The sequence below is a fragment of the Glycine max genome, chromosome 5 (assembly GCF_000004515.6).
Source record: "Glycine max cultivar Williams 82 chromosome 5, Glycine_max_v4.0, whole genome shotgun sequence".
Classification (NCBI taxonomy): domain Eukaryota; kingdom Viridiplantae; phylum Streptophyta; class Magnoliopsida; order Fabales; family Fabaceae; genus Glycine; species Glycine max.
In genome coordinates, this window is record NC_038241.2 from 5,471,354 (window position 1) to 5,489,107 (window position 17,754).

General features: G+C 33.6%; 2 protein-coding genes across 2 annotated transcripts; both read right to left on the reverse strand.

Moving 5' to 3' along the window:
* Positions 1-410: 410 nt before the first annotated feature.
* On the reverse strand, positions 411-9,097 carry LOC106794288 (14 kDa proline-rich protein DC2.15). The gene is made up of 2 exons (XM_014775491.1): positions 8,920-9,097; positions 411-634 (listed from the first exon to the last, which is right to left on the reverse strand). The coding sequence occupies exons 1-2, from the start codon at positions 9,095-9,097 to the stop codon at positions 411-413; spliced, it is 402 nt and encodes a 133-aa protein (XP_014630977.1).
* Positions 9,098-11,021: 1,924 nt separating this feature from the next.
* Positions 11,022-11,752, reverse strand: PRP (alpha-amylase inhibitor/lipid transfer/seed storage family protein). Its single transcript, NM_001251532.2, has one exon. It carries the CDS (start codon positions 11,701-11,703, stop codon positions 11,308-11,310), a length of 396 nt encoding a protein of 131 aa, NP_001238461.1. The 5' UTR covers positions 11,704-11,752; the 3' UTR covers positions 11,022-11,307.
* Positions 11,753-17,754: the final 6,002 nt, after the last annotated feature.

Here is a 17,754-nt window from a genome sequence, read left to right on the forward strand (position 1 = left end):
AATAATGGGGATATATATATATATTATTTCGTAAATGGGCTTCAATGCTCAAAAGGAAATTAAGAAAGGAAATGGGAAAAAGAGAAAATAAATAAAAAGGGATTGGTAGCGGAAATAATTAATCATAGCTTAAATATAGATTATTTATTAGTATAAATTTCACTTAGAATACAAAGGACAATATAGTGGGGCACTGGGGCTGCGACAAGCAAGACCAAGAAGCCTTTCAAGTTTCAACCATCACCACGGTAATAGTAACCAGCTACGAACGAATTGTTCGTTGGCTAATTGGCACGTGCCAGACGCAATACTGAAATACACAGAATAATGATGAATAACGAATATAGCGATATAAAACCGCAAGACATACTTAACATTAGTAAACTACACATTATACAAGTGTTTATTCATTAATAGCAGACGAATCCCTTGGGAACACCCTTTCCACAGTAGTTGAGAAGCAAGCTCAAGTTCACTGTTACATTGAGGTTGATGCCCAACACATTAGCTTTGAGAGCAGTGCAAAGGCACACAGCAGCTTCAAGATCAGCGAGACCCTGAATGAGGTTGCAGCATGGGGTCTTTGGTGGCTTCCCAAGTTGCACGTTGATCAAACCTAACACATCAGCACACACTATTTTAATGTTAATATTTATTTCAAAAGAATTTTTTTAGAAGATTTAATTAAATGTACAAGAAAAATTATGACATTTAAATTCAAGAATTTGAAATTCAAATCTCCTACAATTAAGCAATCAATTACATTTCCTATTAATGCTAATAAAAGTGAGAATCAAGTGGGGAACAATAGCAATTATAGGCTCATAATTGATGATAAAAAGGGGGGTTGGCTGAAGGTATTTGAACGTGATTTTAAAAGGTTATGGGCCAATTGTTTTGTTCCTCCTCTTTACTTCTATTAAGCTTTTCCCCTCTTTACTCCTAGGTCAATTATTTTTCTTTGTGAATTATGTAACATTAGTTTTGCTAAGATATTCTTGTTGTATTCTGGGAGGTTTGTGTGGGACATTGCGGATAAACCTTTTAGGTCAGTGATTGTCACGCCTCAGGAAGTTCAACCGCGTTTGTAATTTTCGACTTCAGCAACAATAATCTAAAAGGTTTATATCATGGTTGAAGCAGCAAAACCTGTCAACAATGCCTGACGCTTCCAACCCTATGCCACCGATTTCAACCTTTGTCAAGCTGCTGCCTGATGTCTCAAAAATTGAGGTCTTCACTGGCCAAAACTTTTGTTGTTGGCAGGAACACGTTCATATCTTGTTGGACGTGCATGTAGTTGTCTTCGCTTTTTCCACTCCCAAACCTGATGTCGTTGATGATGCCAGTCAACTTCAACAATGGGTTCAAGCCAATAAGGTATGTTGTCACACTTTGTTAAGTGTTTTTCTAATGATCTTTTCGATGTCTACTGCTCCTACAAGGAATCCAAAGAGATATCGGACTCTCTCATACTCAAATACACTGTAGAAGACATGGTCAGACAAAGATTCATCATCGCCAACTACTACCGTTGGATCATGAATGAAGAAAAAGACATCAAGGTACAAATCAACGAATACCACAATCTACTAGAAGACCTAAAGACTAAAAACATTTCTCTACCTGACCAGTTCGTTTATGAACTCCTGATCACCCACAAACATACATCACTGTCAGACCTTATCACCCACATTATCATTGAAGATACAAATAGGAAGGAAAGTGTTGCAGCAAGGACCAAAGCAATGTATGCCAAGGCAAACACGGTACAACAAGACAAACCATTTCATAAGAGGTATGCCGACAAAATTGATCACAATACCAAGAATAAGTACAAATATAACAACCCACGTGTTGCTCCTTCTAATCTCATCCCACGTGCTCCTACTTCTAATTTCTTTCAAGAAAAATGGAGCTTGTTTTGTTTGTGGGAAGCCAGGACATTTTTCTCCTCAGTGCAGGTACAAAGTTGTGAGAAATGACAATCCTTCTATGCCTAGGGCTAACTTGGTTGAAGGAGATGACATTATTGTTGCGGTCATTTATCAAGTGAATGTTGTCACCGATGTGAACAAATGGGTGGTAGACTCTAGGGCTACCAAGCACATCTGTGCTAATAAGAATATGTTTATCTCCTACATTGTTGTGCGGGATGGAGAAGAATAAGTTTATCTTGGTGATTCGAGAACAACTTGTTAACTCGTTGGCAAGTGTACCAAATCGTCACAAGTAGTAAAGTTCTCGGAAGTCCGAGTGTCGAATCCACAAGGACTTTGTTTGTCCTTAGATTAATGCAAACCCAATTTAAAAGCAAGAGATAAGAATTTAAAATAAAAGATAAAGAAAGATAGAATATAAGGTAAAGAAAAGATAAGATATTTAAAGATAAAATTAGAAGATAAAAGAAAAAGATAAAAGATTGAAAGATCAAAATAGAAGATAAAAGATTTAAATTGTGATATGATAAAGATAACTATTTTTACGAAATTCAAATAAAGGAGAAATAAAATCTATATAATAAAATTGCTAAAACGTAACAAGTCTAATCAGCCTAGATATATGGATTCAGGATTTGTCTGTTATCAATACCAGTGAACTAATTCTGCCCCACATCTATCCATCTACTTGCCCCTGATGCCTCACGATGACAAGCCTACCTTAATTACCTATCTTCCAAATGCTCTTTGCGAAGACTCAATAACTAAGATGCATTAGGATTACATTCTAGATGTTTGCTAAAGCATGGGCATTGGGGCATTAAGTCATGCTAACCCAATAATTTCTTTCTTTTATTGTTCTATTAAGCGTTACCCTCTCCCGAGTGGCCTAACCCTTAAAACCGATTCACGCATTCATTCCTTATCCCTAATTAGGCTTTACCCTCTCCCGAGTGGCCTAAAGACTAACATAAAACAAAGTCCGAGATGCAGAATAAGCAAAAAAGAAAAGCAGATAAAAGAAACTGGAAGGAAAAATCCTCTAAAAGATAACTCGATAATTTCCTCCTTTTAGTGTTCTCTTAAGCGTTACCCTCTCCCGAGTGGCCTAACCCTTAAAACAGATTCAAGTATTCATTCCTTACCCCTAATTAGGCTTTGCCCTCTCCCGAGTGGACTAAACCCTAACAGAAAGCAAGTTCAGAGATACAAGATGTAAAAAGAAAGAACGGTAAATAAAGAACCTGGAGGAAATTCCTCTTTTTATTGATAACTCTTGAAATGCTCCATACATCATTGGCTTTTTAGGCATGCCAGGCCCTAGCTAGGGGATTAGCCACTCATGGTTATGAGGGCTTTACAATGAGAGGAGGGGTGAAAGAAAGAAAGGGAGTAAATGAAACCCCTAGGAGAGGGGGTTCTGTGGTGGTCTGCTCTGTCCCTTGGACTGACTCTTTATTTATAGCTGCTGAAGTGGGCTTTGGGCCTTCGTAGGCACACTTAGCGCGACACCCCGCGCTTAGCGCGTGTACTTCCTAGCCCGCTTAGCCCGTGATGCGCGCGTATTGGGTTGGGCCTTCTTCAAATTTTCTTCTTTTCTTCAATTTTTCTGCCTTTTTTGCTTGTTACACCTCCAATTTTTATATCTGCACCCAAAAATTCAATTTAATTAATTTTCTAACTTTTAATCACAAATAAATGCTAAATAATTAATTTCTGGCCAATATTTGACTAATTTTCTACTATCAAAATACAATTATTTAGCAGTTATCACAACTCCGGTTCAAGGAAAAGGAAAGTTCTTCTCAAGCTCACATCTGGGAACACACTGGCTTTGAATGATGTGTTACATGTTCCCTCTATCAGAGTTAACCTTGTTTCTATAGCATTGTTGGGAAAGGTTGGGGTAAAGATATCCTTTGAGTCTAATAAGATAGTTATGACTAAGAATAATGTATTTGTGGGGAAGGGTTATTGCGATTAGGGTCTCTTTGTACTCAATGTTTTTGAAGTGATTAATGAGAATGCATCTTTTTATGCTTACTTGATTGATTCTTACTATATATGGCATGCTAGATTAGGACATGTTAATCCAACGTATGTTATGAAATTGCAACAACTGGGTTTAATTAATATGCATGATAAACAAAGTAAGAAATGTGAAATATGTGTTAAATCAAAATTAACTAAAAAATCATGTCCTTCTGTACAACGTGAAACTGAACTGCTAGGCTTAATTCATTTTGATCTTGCTGATTTAAAACAAACTATGACAAGAGGAGGTAAAAGTTACTTTGTAACCTTTATAAATGATTACTCTAGATATACTAAGTTTATCTAATTAGACACAAAGATGAAGTGTTTGATATATTCTTATCTTATAAAGCCGAAGTTGAAAATCAATTGAATAGAAAAATCAAGAGGCTAAGATCTGATAGGGGTGGTGAGTACACTTTGCTTAATGACTTTTGTGAAAAGGAAGATATAATTCATGAAGTAACCCCACCATATTCACTTAAGTCAAATGAAGTAGCTGAAAGGAAAAATAGAACCCTTAAGGAAATTATGAATGTTTTACTTGTTAGTTCCTCTGCTCTTAACAACCCTTGGGGAGAAGCCTTCTTGACTGCTTGTTTTTTATAAAATAGAATTTCACATAAGATAACAGGTTTGAGCCCTTATGAGTTATGAAAAGGATATAAACCAAACCTCAAATATGAGAGTGTGGGGGTGCCTAGCTAAAGTGATGTTACCCAATCCAAAGAAAAGGAAAATAGGATCTAAGACTTTTGATTTCCTGTTTATTGGTTATGTTGAACATAGTGCTACCTATAGATTTCTAGTTCTTAAGAGTGATATGATTGAGTGTGATACCATCGTGGAGACAAAGAATGTCGAATTCCTTGAGGACGTTTTCCCTTTGAGGTCTAGGGCTAGTTCTAGTACCGTTTCTAGTCTTAACCAACTAGTTGAAACCTATAATGAACCTATAAGCAAGGATTTGAGGAGAAGTAAAAGACATATGATAGAGAAATCTTTTGGAGATGACTTTTATACATATCTTATTAAGGATGATTCCTTAAGTTTTTCAGAAGCTATTAATTCTTTAGATGCAAACCTTTGGGAGCAAGCCATTAGGACTGAAATTGACTCTATTAAAAAGAATAATACATGGACTTTAGTAGATCTACCTAAGGGTGCAAATCCTATTGGATGTAAATGGATCTTTAAGAAGAAGTATAACCCTAATGGATCTATAGATAAGTACAAGGCAAGGTTGGTTGCCAAAGGGTTTACACAAAAATCTAACATAGATTTTTTTTATACCTTCGCACCTGTTACAAGGATTTCCTCCATTAGGATTTTGATAGCCTTAGCTGCAATCCATAAGTTAGTGATTCATCAGATGGATGTTAAGATAGCTTTCTTGAATGGTGATTTAGAGGAAGAGATATATATGACTCAACCTGAGGGATGTGTGGTGAATGGTCTAGAGAACAAAGTGTGCGAACTTTTGAAATCCCTATATGGTTTAAAACAAGCGCCTAAACAATGACATGGAAAATTTAATGAGACTTTACTTGTTGATGGTTTTTCTAGTAGTGATGCTAATAGATGCATGTATACAAAGTCTGTGAATGATGATCATGTTATTATATGCTTTTATATGGATGACATGCTTATTTTTGGTACATGCAATGATATAGTTTTTAAAACTAAATTTTTCTTAGCATCTAAATTTGATATGAAAGACATGGGTGAAACAAGTGTTATTTTGGGAGTTAAAATTATAAGGAAGGGAGATAGTATATTACTATCCCAAGAGCATTATGTTGAGAAACTTCTTGGGAAGTATAAATATTATGACTTTAAGTCAGTGAGTACCCCTTATGATGCTAACTCTCAATTAAAGAAAAATAGAGGAAAACCAATTGTTCAAACTCAATATGCCCAAATCATTAGGAGCTTATTGCATTTGATGAACTTTTATAGACTTGATATTGCATATGCAGTAGGCAGATTGAGTAGATATACCCATAGTCCTAATTAGGATCATTGGGATGCACTTGTTAAACTCATGAGATATCTGAGAGGTACCATGGATTATGGTATTGAATACAGTGGATTTCGCATAATAATTGAAGGGTATAGCGATGCTAACTAGACCTCTGATTCAGATAAGACAAAATCCACTAGTGGTCATGTGTTTGATAACTACAAAATTTGAGTTAATTTGGCAGTCAATTTTACGGTTGTTTTTAATGAAATAATGAAGAAATTAATATCTTTGCAATTTTTTATCAGCAGAAGTTAAAAGAAGAAGATTTCAAGTGCTTTGGAGGAAAATTGATGCAAAAAACTAGAAGAAAAATCCTTAAAGAAAAGTTAAAGATTGGGATAGGTCGCTTAGCGCACAAGACAAGCTCAGCACGTCTCCTCGTTTAGCAGTCAGCTCACACTTAGCGCAAAGAAGGCCTACGAAGAAGCCCAAATGTGTGCTTAGCGCGAAAGCCAACACTAAGTGTGAGGTCACGTGGAAATTGAGCTACCTTAGGCCTATAAAAGGAGTAGAAAGCAAAGGAGAAAGACACTAACACATCGACCAACACACTGAGACGCCGAGATTCAGAGTTCTCTAATGAATACATTCTAAGCCAGAGTATCTCAAATAGGAGAAATCCTCTTTCTATGTTATTATCCCCTTCTCTTTCTTTATCCATTCCTTCCCTTCTTCTATCCACATCAACCCCTAAAGTGTAAAGCCTTTCATGGCCATGAGAGGCTAAACCCCATTGTTGGGAGCCCAGCAGCCAATACTCTTGCAATGTAATCTTTTCTTATTATTTAATAAATGCAATGCCAATTTTTATTGTTTCTTTCCTGCGCTTTATTGTTATTGTATGGTTTGATCATCCATGCATTAGTTTTAGGAGTTATACATTGAGAAATGATAATTTCTAAAGAACTGGGAAATGGCATCTAAACAATTCATTGCTAGGAATAACATGACTTTGTTTTGTCTCTACATACATCTCTATGCTTTATGTGATTTACTATTCTATCTTTTCAAAGGGATTTGGGAGGGAGAATAGATAAATTAGGCTTTTCATCGTAAGGGATCAGAGTTGAGTGTCTTAGTAGATATGAGTGGAAATTAAAAAACCATTAAATAGAGAAAAACATTAATATTGCATCAAGGGTAGTTAGGCATACTAGGCCCCAACATATTTAAATTCTGAATTTACCTTTAAGCATTATCATCACCTTTATCTTTATCATCTTTTACTTTAAATCTTTATCTTATCTTCTACCTCTCTTTATCTTTTATTTTAAATTCCTTATCTCTTGCTTCTAAATTGAATTTGCATCAATCTAAGTATAAACAAAGTTCGTGTGGATTCGACATTCAAACTTTCGAATACTTTACTACTTGAGACAATTTGGTGCACTTGCCAATGAGTTAAAAGTGTTTACTCTTGGTGGTGGTGCAATAGCATAGAGATCAGCCGGACAAACTATTATTGCTTGATCAACAATGGAATCAGAGTTTGTTGCTCTAGAAATGGCTGGTAGTGAGGCTGAGTGGTTGAAAAACTTCTTAACTAACATTCCTTTGGGAATGAAACTGACCCCATCAATATCTATGCATTTTGATTCCCAGTCAACAATAGCTATGGCTAAGAATAAAACATTCAATGGGAAAAATAGGCATATACAACTGAAACATAATGTGGTTAAGCAACAGCTAAAAGATGGAACAATTTCCATAGATTATGTGAAGTTAGAAGGAAACTTAACATATCATTTGACAAAACCCTTAGGGAGGAATATGATATTAGAAACATCAAAGGGAATGAGACTTAAGCCACTTGAAAAAAAACAAATGATGGTAACCCAACCTTTGTGATTGGAGATCCCATAAAGAAGATTCATATGGGTAAAAACAAGTCATTTGTCAGTTCTACTAGCACTCAAATTGATTTCTATCAATTTGTTTTTAGTCCCTTCCTATGGGGAGAAAGTCTCATTACTACATTAATGAGAGGATAAACTTTATAGTAAACTTTACATGTTTGAGAAAGTTTTACATCTTATAAAGTTTTTAATAATTTTCATATCCCTTATGGGTGGTGTATGATTTGCAGCATGCACTTGCTGAAATCACCTATATGAATGTCAAGTGGGGCAGCTTGCATGAGATCTTGGCGAGATCTCTAAAGCACTCATGAATATCGGGCATGTGCATGGCCTAGTAACGCAACACAACAATAACAAAAAATATTGTGGGGATGTCTTGTGATTGGTAGACCACTATCACACGCCAAGTGTTTTTGGTTCATATAGCTTGCTACACCAACTACATTGTGTGTTAAGTTCTATGAGTCTAGGTTTGGTTCATATAACTTGTTATACCAGGTCTGATGCATTACACCTCATGTTGACCCATGAATTTTATTTTATTTATTAAAAGTAATTTATTCTTTTGAAATATGTGGGGGATTGTTGTAATTTTAATATTTATTTCAAAAGAATTTATTTTGAAAAAGATTTAATTAAATGGACAAGGAAAGTTATGACATTTAAATTCAAGAACTTGAAATTCAAATCTCCTACAATTAAGCAATTTGTTACATTTCCTATTAATGCCAATAAAAGTGGGAATCAAGAGGGGGATAGTGACAATTATAGGCTCATAATTGATGATAAAAAAAAGTTGGCTTATGGTATTTGAATGTGATTTTAAAAGATGATGGACCAATTGTCATGTTCCTCCTCTTTGCTTCTATTAAGCTTTCTTCCTCTTTACTCTTGGGTCAATTATTTTTCTTTGTGAGTTCTGTAACCTTAGTTCTACTAAGACGTTTCTATTGTATCTTGAGAGGTTTGCGTGAAACACCGCAGATAAACTTTTTAGGTCAGTGACTACCACGCCTCAGGAAGTTCAACCGTGTTCGTGATTTTTGACTTCAGCAACAACACACACTAAACTTAATAGTCTCTTTGGGGCAACTTGCTTGCTTTGGGGAAGGTGGTTTTGGGACAGATGGGTGTTTGGGAGTTTTGGGGGGTGGGTTGCATGGGACATATGTGGAGCTAACCATAGTGAAGAAGATGATGTTAAGACACAAGAGAAGTGAAGAAGCCTTGGAAGTCATTTCGCAAGGTGTTGGAAGTTGCTCACTCTTAGAACACTAAACTCTTACCTCGGTTTGTTGTGTGAGCTTGGGATGAGGTTGAAGAAGAATGAGTGGGGGGGTTTATAGTGTAAGATTTTTATACTACTTTGGTCACAATTCATCCACGTCCAGTTACCTCAATATGAGTTGAAGTTTCTGCTATTAATTTCAAAGTTGTTACAAACTCTATGCACACACAATGAGATTAAAATAAACCCTCTTCTCAAATCCTCCAAGAAGAAAACACAATCACCTTTATGAAACCCTTCCATAAGAAACCTTATTCCATATCTACACACAAACCTTAGAAAAGGAAACGTTTAGGAATGAATTCACTTGATATGAAGAATCCAACAATTAAGCACAATTATGCCAATGAAGAGAGCTAAGTCGTGATCACTTGATGTGAATCAAAGATGTAATAAAAGATGTATCTCATCCTTCTTGATAAGCTTCAAAACTCACAATCGAATATGAGTGTTAGAGTTCAAAACAAGGAGTGATGGCATTAGTAACATTTTAGATTTTAACTAAAATAATCAACTATTATATGTTATCGATTAATTTTTCTTAGTTGATTCAGGGTAAGCTTAAGACTTATTTTAACTGATCAAATTATGTGTGTAATCGATTAAAATAATAAGACATCATTTTTACAAGAACCACAAGGAACCTGATGTAATCAATTAACTCAAGGTGTAATCAATCAAAACAGTGAAGGCACATGTTTGTATAAAATGTGCTTTTGTTCATTATGTAATTGATTATCTTGATAAGTTATCAATTGAATCAATAACATTACTTCTTCCCAAACTCAGTTTTACTTAGTGTAATCGATTGCAACTAATTAATAATCAATTATAACAATAACATGTTATTTTGATTAAATTGACTTAGATCCTCTTAAAATGTTATTTTTTTATGCTTAATAAGGGCTAAAAGCCCAACTTAAAATGTCATGTTTATTGTACATTTACTTGGCTATACTATGCTAACCATACATAACCTAATCTAAACAACCAATACAATATGCCAAACCAAAATGGTGTTGCGCATGTAAAATCAAAATCAAAACGAATACAAGCACAAGTTTTCAATTACAAGCTTTAATGACAATTAACTACATGTCCTAGACTACATAAATAATTTATCATCTTAAGCTTAAATAAATTTTTTGTTCTTGTCATATATTATTTTTTTGTCTTCATAAAATTATTTTTTAAAATGATCCTTCTAAATTTTCCCTTTTTTATTTTTTGTTGTTGCTATTTTAATTTTATCATTGTAATATAATCATTATTTTGTCCATGTAATATGTGCATAATTTGCTTTTAGTTCCTAGCATTTTTTAGAGGGACTCACTCAAAATGCACAAAATATTATAGACACTAAAATTAAATGAAGAAAAAAAAGATATATTACAAGAAATAAAATAAAATAATAAAGATAAAAAGTTAAAAAGAATACAAAATTATTTAAAAAATATTTTTAAAAACTTAAAAACATATTTTATAGAAACCAACAACATATTTAAATCCCCACATATCAATTTTGTTAAAATTATTTCATTGGTGAAAGTGAAAAATTAATCTTCACCTTTGTCGTTTTCCTTTTGTATACTTCGATATTCGGAAGATTATTGAAAAGCTTCCATTCAGTCTTTCTATTGATTCGATTTAGAAAAAAGATAAAAGAGCAATGGCAGACTAATTTTACTCAGCCAGCAGCCTCTGTCTCTACATTATTAGAGTTCTAATTATTTTTATGCAGAATGAAGATGATAAAGTCTGAACCTAAAAGCTCCTACAAGTTACCCAACCTTCCACTGTTAAGCCCATATCTGTACAAGATTTCATAAGTGGAATGCTAAAATGGAAATAGAGATAGGGAAAAAGAAGATTGATAGAGGAAATAATGTTGCATCTTTAATTAGCTTAAATGCAGAATTTTTATTAGTAGAATTTTTCACATAGAATACACAAGAGAAGTGAGACTACAAGAAAGATCGAAGCCTTTCAAGTTTCAACCATCACAACAATAATAATAACCAATTACGAACGAAATGTTCGTTGGCTATACGGAATACAAAAGTACAAAGTACAAAGGATGATGAATAACGAATATAGCGAAATAGAACCTTGAGACATACTTTACATTAGGAAACTACACATTATAGAAGTGTTTATTCATTAATAGCAGACGAAACCCTTGGGAACACCCTTTCCACAGTAGTTGAGTAGCAAGCTCAAGTTCACTGGAACATTGAGGTTGATGCCCAACACATTAGCTTTGAGAGCAGTGCAGAGGCACACTGCAGCTTCAAGATCAGCGAGACCCTCAATGAGGTTGCAGCATGGGGTCTTTGGTGGCTTCCCAAGTTGCACGTTGATCAAACCTAACACATCAGCACACACACCAAACTTAATAGTGTCTTTGGGGCAACTTGCTTGCTTTGGGGAAGGTGGCTTTGGGACAGGTGGGTGTTTTGGAGTTTTGGGGGGTGGGTTGCATGGCACATATGTGGAGCTAACCACGGTGAAGAAGAGAACATTGAAACACAAGAGAAGTGCAGCCTTGGAAGCCATTTCACTATGGTGTTGGAAGTTGCTCACTCTTACTTTGGTTTGGTGTGTGAGATTGCAGAGAATAAGTGAGGGTTTTATAGGGGAAGATTGGTGTGTGTCTTCAAAATTTAAGGTTTAAAATAATTAGATTTATTTGCAGGCCCATTCGATGATGTGAGTGAGCCCATTGCGTGAGAAAAATTGACAAGCTGGCAGCGCGTCAGCACGTAAGAAGGAATAGTATTATACAATATCTAGTTTGGAACCATATATGGATTTTGCAGTGTGGTTAGTTGTCAACTCGATAAAAATTGAAATCATTTCACGCATACGTTGTTCTGAAATTTTCAAAGTATAGTTTGATTAATTTCAACAGCGCATAGGATATTAAGGGTTTTTGTCATTTTTCATGGATTATTGAGAATGAATAATTACAAGGGCTCAAGATTGTTCTTATTACTCTGTATTTGTCTCTTACAACTCAACTCCTGTCGTCGAAGAACATGCTGAGAAATTACGATAAGCATCTAATTCACGCTTAGTTATTAAAGTTGTCTCTTTAATTAGTAATCGCTACAAGACTAGATATACACATGTCAGCCGATCTAGGAGCCACGATCGATGCTTAAGTGAAACATTCCCTAAGTTCAATTATATATAAACACGATCGATGTTTAAGTAAAACATTGGCTGAGTATCATATTAGGGTATCTTTAATCACATCGGCTACGACTAATTTTAGCCACAGTCAGCTAGTGCTTTTTGTCCTACATCGGCTAAGCTTTTTTTTTTTTTTTTTTGTTAACATGGACTAGTGTTATTTTTAGTCAACATTGATTTGGAATTTTTAACTGACATTAATTAGGGTTTTTTCGGTTAACATTAGTTAGGGTTTTTTCAGCCGAAAAAATCCTAGTCAACGTCAACTAATAAATAATTATGATTGATGTTGGTCAAAAACCTTAGTCAACATTGACTAAAATAACTCTTATCAATGTCTGCCAAAAAATCTACCTAACGTTAGTCTAAAAACCCTAGTCAACATTGACTAAAAATAGCTTTGGTCGATGTTGGCTAAAAAACTCTAGTTGATGTCAACCCAAAAAATCCTAGCCAACGTCAACTAGTGTTATTTTTAGTCAACATTGATTAGGAATTTTTAACTGACATTAATTAGGGTTTTTTCAACTAACATTAGTTAGGGTTTTTTCAGTCGAAAAAATCCTAGTCAACGTCAACTAATAAATAATTATGATTGATGTTGGTCAAAAACCTTAGTCAACATTGGCTAAAATAACTCTGATCAATGTTTGCCAAAAAATCTACCTAACGTTAGTTTAAAAACCCTAGTCAACATCGACTAAAAATAGCTTTGGTCGATGTTGGCTAAAAAAACTCTAGTCGATGTCAACCCAAAAAATCCTAGCCGACGTTGACCAAAAAATCTTAACCGGCATTGACCAAAAAAATCATAACCAATGTCAACTAAAAAATAACCTTGATCGATGTCGGACAAAAAAACCTAATTGACATTAGCCTAAAAAACCTAGTTGGCTGATAACTGCTAAATAATTGTATTTTGATAGTAGAAAATTAGTTAAATATTGGCCTGAAATTAATTATTTAGCAGTTATTCGTGATTAAAAGTTATAATATTAATTAAATTAAATTTTTGGTTGCAGATATAAAAATTGGAGGTGTAACAAGCAAAAAAGACAGAAAAATTGAAGAAAATAAGAAAATTTAAAGAATGCCCAGTCCAGTACGCGCGCTCAGCGCACTTCACGGGCTAAGCGGGACAGGAAGTACACACGCTAAGCGTGGGGTGTCGCGCTAAGCGCGGGGTGTCGCGCTAAGCGCGCCTACGAAGGCCCAAAACCCACTTCAGCAGCTATAAATAGAAAGTCAGTCTAAGGGAAAAAGACCACCACAGAACCCCCTCTCCTAGGGGTTTCATTTACTCCCTTTCTTTCTTTCACCCCATTCTCATTGTAAAGCACTCATGACCATGAGTGGCTAATCCCCTAGCTAGGGCCTGGCAGGCCTAGAAAGTCAATGATGTATGAAACATTTCAAGAGTTATCAATAAAAAGAGGAATTCCCTCCAGGTTCTTTTATTTGTTTACCGTTCTTTCTTTTTACATCCTGTATCTCAGAACTTGCTTTCTGTTAGGGTTTAGTCCACTCGGGAGATGGTAAAGCCTAATTAGGGGTAAGGAATGAATACTTGAATCTATTTTAAGGGTTAGGCCACTCGGGAGAGGGTAACGCTTAAGAGAACACTAAAAGGAAGAAATTATCGGGTTATCTTTTAGAGGGTTTTCCTTCCAGGTTCTTTTATCTGCTTTCTTTCTTATTTATTCTGCATTTCAAACTTTATTTTCTGTTAGTCTTTAGGCCACTCGGGAGAGGGTAAAGCCTAATTAGGGATAAGGAATGAATGCGTGAATCGGTTTTAAGGGCTAGGCCACTCAGGAGAGGGTAACACTTAATAGAACAATAAAAGAAAGAAACCATTGGGTTAGCATGACTTAATGCCCCAATGCCCATGCTTTAGCAAATATCTAGAATGTAATCTTAATGCATCTTAGTTATTGAGTCTTCGCAAAGGGCATTTGGAAGATAGGTAATTAAGGTAGGCTTGTCATTGTGAGGCATCAGGGGCAAGTAGATGGATAGATGTGGGGCAGAATTAGTTCGCTGGTATTGATAACAGACAAATCCAGAATCCATATATCTAGGCTGATTAGACTTGTCAGGCTTTAGCAATTTTACTATATAGATTTTATTCCCTATTTTATTGTTTGAAGTTTCTTTTCTTAGAAGTAGTTATTCCTTATTTTACTGATGGGTTTCTTAGAAGTAGTTATTTTTATCTTTATCATATTTCAATTTAAATATTTTATATCTATTTTGATCTTTCAATCTTTTATCTTCTAATTTTATCTTTAAATATCTTATCTTTTCCTTTATCTTCTAATATCTTATCTTTTCTTTACCTTATCTCCTATCTTTCTTTATCTTTTATTTTAAATTCTTATCTCTTGCTTTTAGATTGGATTTGCATTAATCTAAGTACAAACAAAGTCCCTGTGGATTCAACACTCGGACTTCTGAGAACTTTATTACTTGTAACGATTTGCTACACTTGCCAACGAGTTAATACGGGCATCATCAAAAAATAATTATGGCCGATGTTAACCAAAAAATCCTAGTCAATGTCAACCAAAAAAATCTAACTGTCGTTAGCAAAAAAACCTGGCCGACATTAGCCAAAAAAATACTAGTTGATATTGACTAAAAAATATCTTTGATCAATAACAGAAAAGTCCTTGCTAATACTGCTAAAAAATAATTTTGACCAATGTCAGCAAAAAAAAATTCTAGTTAATATCCACCGGAAAATAGATTTGATTGATGTTGACCTAAAAACATCATTGGTTATGGTCGGTCGAAAAAATCCTTGTCAAAATTATCAATATTTTATTTTTAAATTATTAAATATTTTGAAAAAAAAATTAATTAAATTTCAAAATTAGATAGTATTATTTTCTCTAAAGATTAATATTAAAATTTCATGTATTTAAAATATTAAAATAAAATTTTACATACAAAGAAAATTGAATTGTGTTATTCAAATAAAAAATTAAAATTTAAAAATTTAAATTAATTTATCCAAACAAAACATTAGAAAAACAAAACAAATTAAAATCAAAATAATTTAAATTTCAAACATTTTAAATTTCTTGAAATTTTGAAATGCCTCCTCAAAAAAAAAAACAAGTTAAGTTCAATTATAAACACGGGTTTGCAGTTGTTGATGTTCATATTTGAACGCTTTTGATCTGAAATGTGACTAGATGCAGCTGAACTCCAAAAATTGTGTCTGATCATGTGAAAAGGCTGAAAGCGGTGAAACAATTGTCACTTGACCCTGAAAATAGAAACCTCGGAACCTGATATATATGGATAGTCACTGATATATAGTAGAACGGAGTCCAAAGTAACACACACAAAGACAGAGTTAGCAATCAAAAATTAATTGGTTAAATTTAATTCATAAGTTAAATGGGCTGAACTTAATTTAAAAATTAAACTTGTGAAATAAAAAGGATCAACTTGATATAATTCAACTCCAACCAACTCCATCTATTTATACGTGTGTCATGGTTTTTTTGTCTATCTTTCTAGATTGGTTAAGATAATAACTAACCAATCTAAAAAAATATATTTTTGTATCAGCTTGAGCTTTAACCAACATAGAAAGTGATATTTTTATGTCAGTTTCAACTATGTAAAAAGTTTGATTACATTAGTTAAAATTGTAAATAATGTAAAACGATCGACGATGCATAATGTATGTTTTGCACTAATGATTAAGTCCGTTAATTGATCATTGACGTGATAACACTGACTACTTATATGGGACTTTGATGCTAACATAGCATTGTCATGGATCGATAATGTGACACTAATTAACGTGATAACATGTCATTACATTACTGGATAAAATGTACACTATTGTAAAAATATGAAGTCAAAATGTGTAGTATTATAAAAATATTGGAACAAAATGCAAAAAATATAATAAATAATACAATGTTGATATTTATTGTCTTTGAAGCTTCCTAAATTATTTTAACCAACAAACATTATAATCTCACATACTAAACCATGCATGTCATTAATCGCAATATGTCTAATGGTAGTTTAATATTGGCAAATGAAGAACTTACGTTATTTGTTGTGTAATTGGACTTGCATTTCGTCAAATAGTAATTTGATATTGACAATGATATATATGGTTTGGTCTGTGAGCGGAGCCAGCCTTGGGCTATGTTAGAACGGAGGGGTGACCGCTCAAGGCTTTAAGGCTAAAGGAGTACAAGAAAAAAAGTCTATATAATTGTGTAGTATATATATATATATATATATATGGTATTATTATAAATAGATTAAAATTATTGTTTGTTTTATGTCTATTTAGTATCCAAAATATTAAGATATATGCGATATGTGAATAAAAAATATGAAATATGGGCTTGATTAGGAAGAATGTTAAGAGCATCACGAGGGTTTTTAGTTGTAAAAGTTTTCCTTCTTGTCACTCTTTATGTATCTCTCTATTGTTTTATGCTTTCATGTGTCTATGGCTAGCTAAAAACTCAAAAGCTAAGGTTCAATCAATTGAATTGTTAGCTCTGTTTTAATTATCTTTCGGACTTGATTAATCTGAGTATTTAGTTAACTATTTGTTAGCGACTTTACTATTTTTAATTAACTGAATTGTGTGGTAATTCAATTTGTACAACGTTACATGACAGTATGTGTAGTGTAATAAATAGTACTTTAAACACACTTGTTAAAAAAATTATTAAAAATTATGTTGCAGATATATGTATTGGAATATTATATAGGTTTAAATAAAATGAGATTTTAATTATAGAAATTCTTCATTCCCGTACCTACTCTAATAATTAAGCTTACATCAAAAGACTCCTCGCGCCAACAAAGAAAAAAACAACCCTTAAAAATTAGATTATTTATATTTTCATCCTAAGACGCAAATTTCAATGTTTTGGATATATATATGATGTCATAGATGTTAAACTCAATAGAATAAATAAGCTAGTTATTGATTGATATAAATATTGTTAGGTGTAATAAGTATTCTCTTATATGTTGAACTATATACTAATTGTGTTGATTGAGTATTAGTCACGTGCTACTTTAGTGGCAGAAAAAACTAGCTGATATAATATCATTTCGTGTATTTGATTAACAACAAAAAAACAGAAATAATTTTCGTTGTAATTGTTTTCCCCTTTCTCTCTCTCGTTCTTGGAAAAGTGTATGTGCCTGTATGTGTATGATTTTTTTTTATGAATTCATACTCCAGCAATAGACGGGTGTGCATATTTTGAAAGAAATGTGCTAATTGTACTTTACTAGTGTGGATAATCCATGCAACATGGAATACATAGTCACATACATAGAATATCAAACATAGGGATATTTATGGGCAGTATATTGTTATTATATCAAATATAACATAAGTATATATTCGTCACA